The following is an 8,282-nucleotide window of genomic DNA, read 5'->3' on the forward strand; positions in this document are numbered from 1 at the left end:
AAACAAACATAAAATGAATGAATGGAATTAAGGAAAAACTGCAGTTTCAATGAACATTGGCATGAACAAAATCTCACTTTAATTCAGTGACATTTTTTCATCTTCAGTGCAGATAGAAGGTGCATACATTACAAACCAGTGAGTGTGATTTAAGCCACACACACACACACATGCACACTAATGCACTCAGTGTGAAAGGTCTTTACAGTATTGCTATATTCACTTCACCTTTCGCTTCAGAATCGACCCTGTGCTCATAGAGGATCCTTGTATGTCCAAGCTCTTTCTCTGCTCTGTGCACGGATGAAACACATATTGTCAGTCTTCTGCTTATATTTCACACATCAGCCTGCTGTCCTGAGTGCCTTTCTGATTTTCCATTTGGTCACATTACACCAATTTAAAAGTCCCATTTAACCATTGAAGGCACCAATCTCTCAACCATTGAGAAAACATAAACAAAGAGAAAAACTAAAATACAGTTATGCGTGACTCAGATGCAGTTAGTCTCTGTTGGAACAGTCTGGGATGTAGCAGCGTCCATCTATATCCTCGTTAAGCCCCGGTGAATCTCGTCCCATCAGGCTGTGATTTGTGCTCTCTTCACAGCAGTCTGGAGAACCTTTTCAGGTCATTTGTCCATATACTGTAATGTTCCATGTACTCTCTTTGACAAACCACCAGACCTCAGGTTTTCCTCAACATGCGCCGGGTTTGCCAGACGTGGAACTTGCTATAGGCCGTCTGAAACATCTCCTCCAAATGCCCTGTGAGCTGTGGGACATGAAATACTTTTAATACAAGTAGCACGTGGTATAAGACATTGTGTCATCATTAATAGTTAAGAGACTTACATTTGCACTCAAGTACTGACGCTGAATCTTCTCTTGAAAAGGACAAAGCTTGGTCATCTGAAATCTCTCCAGGTTTGACTTCATTTTCGACACCTATTTGAAAAAGTATGAGATAATGAGAACAAATATTTTACAAATTGGAATAAGAGAATAAGTTACTGTGACAATAATAATTTGCCCTCCTTCAATAAAAGCTATTATTATTAGTCACCTTCTCCTCCAAAAATGGTGTGTTTACAGGAAAACAGGACCAGAAGTGTCTCAACAACTCTCCAGCAGCTGCATAAAGATGCTTCAACTCTCCTTGAACATCAGTAGGTACCATCTCTGAAAAAATATAATAAAATAAAATTGAAAAAAAAGGACAAAATTAAGTACTGCCAGTTTAAAATAAACATTTGTCGGGATGGATTCAGTTTTAAGAAATAGTTAGTGAATCTATTGGTAATCAGTGAACAATACATAAATGCACTGCAGATCACCAACTTTCACAAAAAGTAGAAATAATGTTATTTAGCAATTGTACAACACACTTACGATTTATGGCTTGCTGTGTTGTTGCCTGCATGAGGACGCCACCTGGAGAAAGTGCTGCAATGGCAGAACTAGCTGTTGTACTGCACAACACCTGCAAAAAGCATCACTGTGTTAAACTCTTTGAAGGCACCACTCAGTCACATATTTCTGACTTTTCAGGAACAACGAATGTCTGGATTAGTTCTTAAAACACTTGGAAATATTTTTAACACAATCAGGTGTTCATAATCTTAAAATCACATTTTTAGATGCGAAAGGTTTAATTATAGTTTGCTATATTAGTTCAATAAGAGAAAGAGAATCAGCGGATCCTAATTTGTCACAATCTAAATCTTCTGACCTGACCAAGAAAGAAAATAGTGAATTATCTAAAAGTATCTGTGCATGTTACATATTGTGAGTGAACTTGTGCATTTATCTCGGTCGGCTATAACATGAGGAACTTGAATACAGCGCTCAGAATATATATCTCTGGAGCCTATACGTGCATTATTATTGTTGCTTGTGGTGCATTTTTAAATTGTATTGCTTTTATAATTTTTTTTATTAATTTGGATCTGCGGTTTTGTGTTTTTATTCTTTTCCTTTTTTGTGTATGTGAATATCCATCTGTAAAACACATAGGACTGTCTTTGAAGGAAAACAATATGATGGTTTCTCACATATGCAGACGCACACAAGACCCTGACTTAAGTTCTGAAAAGTTTCTTTCAGGGAGGCTGCCTACCCAGTCCATAGTGCTTTTGCTGCAGGAACAGGCTTCCTGATCTTAACCTGAGAATGTTTTTGTTATTGGATTCCTGAGCTGTGTATAAATAGATCAAACTACAAAGATGATCATTAACCTTTGTCCAAAGGTCGATGATTGTTGAATTACAACAGAGGCTGTGTGTGCTGGTGAATATGTGAAACATAGTGTGTAGGATCTAACCTGAGTGAGGTTGGGTTTATAATTGACCATCTCATGCCGGATGTAGTTGAGCGAGTTGATGATATCCTGGCCAGTCTTATATTGTTGGGACTGAAGTGGCACAGGACCATGAGCATACCTTATAAATAAAGAGAGGCAGTGAGAAACATTATATTAGAACCAGAAAATCAACCGAGAATACAATGCCTGTTATTTCAGTTGATAAGCTTCGTATCCCCTCTACCTCAGATTTCATACATTTACTTTACATGCTGAAGTGACATTATGGTGTTATGGCCCCCAACAGGAACTTTAACACAGTGAAAGTAATAAAACTCGAAGTTGTAAAAAGAAATGCCAAATCTATTTTGAAACAGTTCAAAGTGAGCACTCAGAAGAAGAGATGAGCCTCTCTCCCCAAATTCAGCAGTTCATTTCTGGCTACTGAAAAGTGTTTTAATTAATAGAGGCTTTGCTAGAGCTGACTCAACTAATCAATTGATTGTTTAGTCTCTGTCCAGTTCATGGAAATAACAAGCTTCATTATGAACCGTTAAAAACACAAAATATTTGGGTGTTACAGATTCTAAAATGCAGAAGAATTGACTTATTTTTCACTATTTTAACTATTATAAATAGAATACTTAATACCGAGTTTCAAAACATCACCCGCATGTTAATTAATGATTTAGGTTTTAGATGAACATATTATTCTACAAAATGTGTTTAATTAATCACTGCCATCATTGAGTTACCCAGTATGGAACAAAATAAAATAAAATGTGGACAAACTGTACCTGTCAGACTTCTTGAGGTTTAACGGCACCGTTTTTGGTTTCTTTTCCCGTCGCAGATCTTCATATTCTATGGCTTCTTGTATTTTAACCTAAGAAGGTTTCCCAACAGATATAGTGACACATTCTGTTACAGCGTAATAAACATATTTTGAAAAAACTGTCAAAAGCTGCAGAGCCATCATACCTTTTTTACAGGAGGCTGGAAGAAGTCAGAGTCCCTTGAGTTTCCATCTGTGCTGCTCGTCTCATTAGCTTGGTCAGCTGGTATGTCCCTTTAAAAATGATGATAGTTAGCAAAAGTTGAAGGGATTGAGCAAGGGATTTTTTCCAAGGTCATTTATTTACCCCTTGCGCGAGCCTGCTGCCAGCACCATGGCACTGTGATGGTTGAACCGCTTTATTATGGCAGAGTTGCTGCTATCTTTCACAGTCCTGTTGGAATTGGAAGTTGAGGGCAATGTTGTGCTAACTCCATAACCCTGCGTCACAGAAAATACCAAGTCTTGAGGTCGAAGGAGGAAGAAGAGAAAGAAATCTATACAAGTAAATTATGTTTGAGTTGTATGATGTGGCTGTGATTGGCTAATCATTAAATCTCACCTCGTCTAACGTTTTATCCTCCAAAGACAAGAGGTCGACCAAAGGATTCCTCACTCCTTGAACCACCATAGACTTTAACCCTGCAGGAGACAGATTTTAAAACATAAAAACAGATTTGTAGCTTAGCGGTTTCGTTTGCATTAACTAATTAAATGTTGAAGTAATACATGTACTGACATCTGTAGGAAATATGTGCGAGATTTGCACCTGAAAAAGCTTTAAAAACTCATACCCAGTTCATCCTGTTTGGCACACTCTGAGAAGATATCCTGTGTTCCTGTGTTGATGCGGTCTCTGTGAAAATAATGGGACTGGAAAAAGCGGGTCCAGAACTCCTTCTCCGTCAGGTCATGAGGCACATTTTCATTATACTTCTGCTTCACTGAAAGTACAACGTGAATCAATATAAATATCTTTGTCTTGGAACACTAGCTGAACCTTTAAAGGAAAACTTCACTCTGTTACCTTGAAATCGCAAAGAACAAAGAATAAAAAAACTGAGATAAGTCTTGATGAATCAAGTCTCATTTATCGTATGCTCATTACTTCGCAAACCCATGCATTTTCGCTAAAACCGTACTATTCAAAACATAAACAGCAATCGCACAGACAAGCTTGAGACTGTTAAGGTAAGATGGGCTGAGTAATTGATTTACAAATGATTATTTTCAAAGTATTCCTTACATATCAGTCACTGAGGTTTACAGGAATGCCCTAAACTGTCTAAGGATATACCAGCTGATTTTACAAAGCAGTTCTTCCTCTCTGGCTGAGTGCTAATCAGTAATATCACTGTTGTTAGTTTTACGTTTAAATGAAAACCAGTCTATCATTCCAGTCACAGTTGATGAGCAAACTCCAAAGTTGAGATGTTATTGTTTACCTGCAGGGTATGTTCTGAAGATGGATTCAATAATGTCAGCTGTTAGATTATATCTCAAGCCATTGCAGCCATCTGTCTGAGGTCTAATGTCTGCCTGTAACGCACAAAAGTGACATTTAAAACTATATTGTTAATGCTCAAGTTGCCAATGTTTGAATCAATTATGCAATTTAAGATTGTTATCAAAATGTAAGGTCTAATTGTGCCAGACTTGATGTACTCACCAGAAAGGCTCCAGATATACCGACTTCCTGTTTGTTGTTGAATAAAGCGGGGTCTGCATTGTTTATGTCTCCTAACCGGTTGGCCCAGAATTCATCCGCACTGATCACCTGGCTCACCACGAGATCTTTATACAACTGGAAAAGCACAGGATCTTCTTGAAGCATCCTACAGGAAAAAAAACAAAAAAAAGACACTATTTTAAGAATGAAATTATTAATCATCATAATGTTAGTAATTTCAAGATGAAGACATTGATTGTTCATTTCCAATTAAGTATTGATTTACTGTAACATATCTTTCAAGACCAGGAAAGATTTTATATAAACTAAATCATTATATTACAAAAATACTAAATCCAGTTTCTAATCTCATATAATAAAATCTATATATCTCTATACACTCACCTTCATTAAGGTTGTAATGTTCATTGTTTATTCAACTGTAGTCATTTTGTTGACCACATTTATATCAATGAGACTAGACTAAACATTTGAAACAACTCTCGGTATAAAACAAACGTGCCTTCAAAATGATTTTTTTTTTTTAAAACAAACACACATTATGTGAACTCTCACTGAAGAAACAACATTTTCTATATTTTCCAACTTCCCTAGCCAGTTTGGGACGCAATCTCATTGTTCATGTTCATTTTATTTTATTTTTAATTGCTACGTATGGAGAGCGCCGTATTCTTTAGGAAGAATATATATAATTCTACATTACTCAAACAGGAGTAAAGTGCGTTTTTGTTGTGGACTGCTTTGATGCAAAATAAAGTACAATGAAGGACGATGTCACCCAGTACATCAGTGAGACTCATTAGTGTGTTTTGAATAGTTTTTTGGACAGAATGGAGCTCTTTGGTCACACAGACAATACTTGCTAGAAGGATAAATTCAGTGTTTGTTTTAATGCAATTTGAAAATGCTCATTTGACAATGAGAAAAACTGAATATTCTCAGACATATCCTTCTTGTGAAAACAACTGAGTCTCACCTGTTTTTCTCCTCCAGTTCCTTGTTGGCTTTCTTCTTGAACTTGGGCAGCAGCTGCTGTAGCAGCTCCTTGGCAGCGTCTCTGTCTTTGAGTGCACTGCTCTCATTGGAAAAGTGGAATGTGGTACTGTCGCCGGTGTGAAGCACCAGCTGCAGCTGAATTTTGGCTTTACCATCTGGGCTGATCTTCTGACCTGTGCAGATAACAAATAAAGTGCAGCTTGAGAACACCACCAACACAATATTATTAAAGCACTACTTTCTAATTGGATGGTATCAAGTACTCACAACGAATATCTGCATACAAGTGGCTGACTGAGAAGCGGTCTTTGCCCTCTGGACCCCAGGCTATACGTTCAGCCATCAGATAAAGTGTGCCATCCTGCTTCCTCTGGCGAACCTTTTTCATTACCAGCAGCACCTCTTCTGATAGTGAGGCCATGGCTCAAACTGAAAAAAATAATGTATCATCCTTTAGGCATGGCAAGTAAAGTTTATCAATATAGCATGTTTCAGCAACAAGGCAATTCTTAGTGCTTTTCAAATACTAATAAAAACAGTCATTAAATATCAATTTACAGTATATAAAAAAAAAAATAGCTCAAACTAAATAAGAATAATGAAATTAAATACATTATCAATCATGTCCTGCAAAGAAGTATTGCTATATTCAATCTAAATCTCACAGAAAAAAAGATAAACAGGACATTACAAAGAACTGAGTTACCTTATAGCCCTGTATTTAACGCTATGACTAAACCAACTAGTCGTTACTTGCAGTTACAGAATAAACATTAGCAAAATGAACGGTAACAAGAATAAAGCGAGCACAAGGACATAACGTTAGATATTAAGCACTTTGTATGAGATGCAAGCATTAACTATTTCAGCCGATTTCTCGGCAACGTCTTGAATAAAGGTCATGTTTCCTACGACGCGTTAATCCTCTGCTAGGTAACACCAGCAAGCGACTGTTGCGTTTTATCATATTATTAACTTAGCTAACCGGCGTTACGTTAGCTAACGTTAACAATCAAGAAGAAAAAAAGCCTGAGGGAGAAGTCGGCAATAAACTTATTTTACCTCAAAATAAATCGATACTGCAACGGATACCTCGCTTTCCTTCAACACATAATCTGACACTGATGTATTCTTGGATATATAAATAACTGAATGAGTTATTTTAAACTGAATTTGACTACTCTAACAGAGAGCGTCCTGACTTAAACGGCAACATGACTGCCAGGCGGCGTGTTACACAGAAAACGTTCCGGCTGGATATCGGGATAAGGAAACAGTTCCAGTCAGAGCCCGCTGAACTCTTTATAGTCTAGCAAGATCAAGATTATATTTATCGAACAGTTTAAATATATTAACACTAGTATTACTACTAGTAATAATTTGAATATTATTATTGATGATATTCAACTTTATTGAAATAGCACATTTAATCAAATTTAGCCCAAAATGATTTTATTCATTTAATGCAAACATTAATAGGCATATTAATCATTAATATAATATAATATTAATGCAATGTATAGGACATATTAACTTTGTATTAAGTAAATTAATTTTGTGTTTATAAAATATTTTCATTTAATGATCTTGCTTCCAAAGAGGTGTGTGCTGCCTGAAAACAAAAATGTTTGGGTAAGTTTGGATAATGTAAAGAAAATAAATGTATCTGATGGATATCTTCAATCTTATCAATAATAATATATCATAATTAATGTTTTGGTTAAATGTTCTATTATTAATCTGAATCTTCAAAGTAATTAAAGTTATCAAATACCCTGTAGAAGAGTAATCATAAAAAGTAGCAGAAAATGGAAAAACACAAGTAAAGTACACATACTTAAAACATTTACTTAAGTACCTGAGTGTTATTGATTACTTTACACTGCTGATAATTTATTTCCTTATCTTCTGACCCTGTCCTTTGGAGGGGTCCTGTGTCAAAAATCTTGCTGTACTTTCATTTTAGTTTTTATTTAGGTGTATATTCCTGGATATTAAAGTTGCGCTTATATAAATGAATCAACGCACAACGGCTGCTTCAGAGGGAGAGTGCACCTTGTTAATTCAACCAAGACAAAACATTAGCAAAAACTAGTGCTCCCCTGGTTTTGATTGTGCAACTATGACTAAGACTTTATTTGTTTTATTTAAATGTGTACACTGCGTAGTAAATACAATGTTTGGCTTACTGCACATTGGGAAAAAGTTTGACCTTTTTTTAGAAGGTTGTTTAGAAGCATCACTGAAAAAACTAGAATTGCAGTTGTATGCCAATACGTCAAGTTACAGTTTACATCTATGTCTGTTCAAAATGTCATCACTTCAATGATTTTCATCTTAGTAGACATTTGTGTGAAATTGTCATAATTAGTGTATTACTTCTTGAGTTATGGCCTAAAACGTGTTTTGTGAGGTCACAGTGACCTTTGACCAACTAATCCTGGAGTCCAAGTGGACGTT

At 36.1% G+C, this 8,282-nt stretch overlaps 1 protein-coding gene across 1 annotated transcript; it reads right to left on the reverse strand.

The window, feature by feature from the left end:
* Positions 1-51: 51 nt before the first annotated feature.
* Positions 52-7,085, reverse strand: gtf2h1 (general transcription factor IIH, polypeptide 1). The gene is made up of 15 exons (XM_029433821.1): positions 6,885-7,085; positions 6,090-6,251; positions 5,803-5,995; positions 4,806-4,971; positions 4,582-4,675; positions 3,931-4,080; positions 3,699-3,778; positions 3,444-3,577; positions 3,283-3,370; positions 3,099-3,187; positions 2,323-2,440; positions 1,392-1,482; positions 1,066-1,181; positions 855-947; positions 52-774 (listed from the first exon to the last, which is right to left on the reverse strand). Exons 2-15 carry the CDS (start codon positions 6,241-6,243, stop codon positions 688-690), a joined length of 1,653 nt encoding a protein of 550 aa, XP_029289681.1. The 5' UTR covers positions 6,244-6,251; positions 6,885-7,085; the 3' UTR covers positions 52-687.
* Positions 7,086-8,282: the final 1,197 nt, after the last annotated feature.

Source organism: Cottoperca gobio, chromosome 6 (genome assembly GCF_900634415.1).
Source record: "Cottoperca gobio chromosome 6, fCotGob3.1, whole genome shotgun sequence".
Taxonomy (NCBI): domain Eukaryota; kingdom Metazoa; phylum Chordata; class Actinopteri; order Perciformes; family Bovichtidae; genus Cottoperca; species Cottoperca gobio.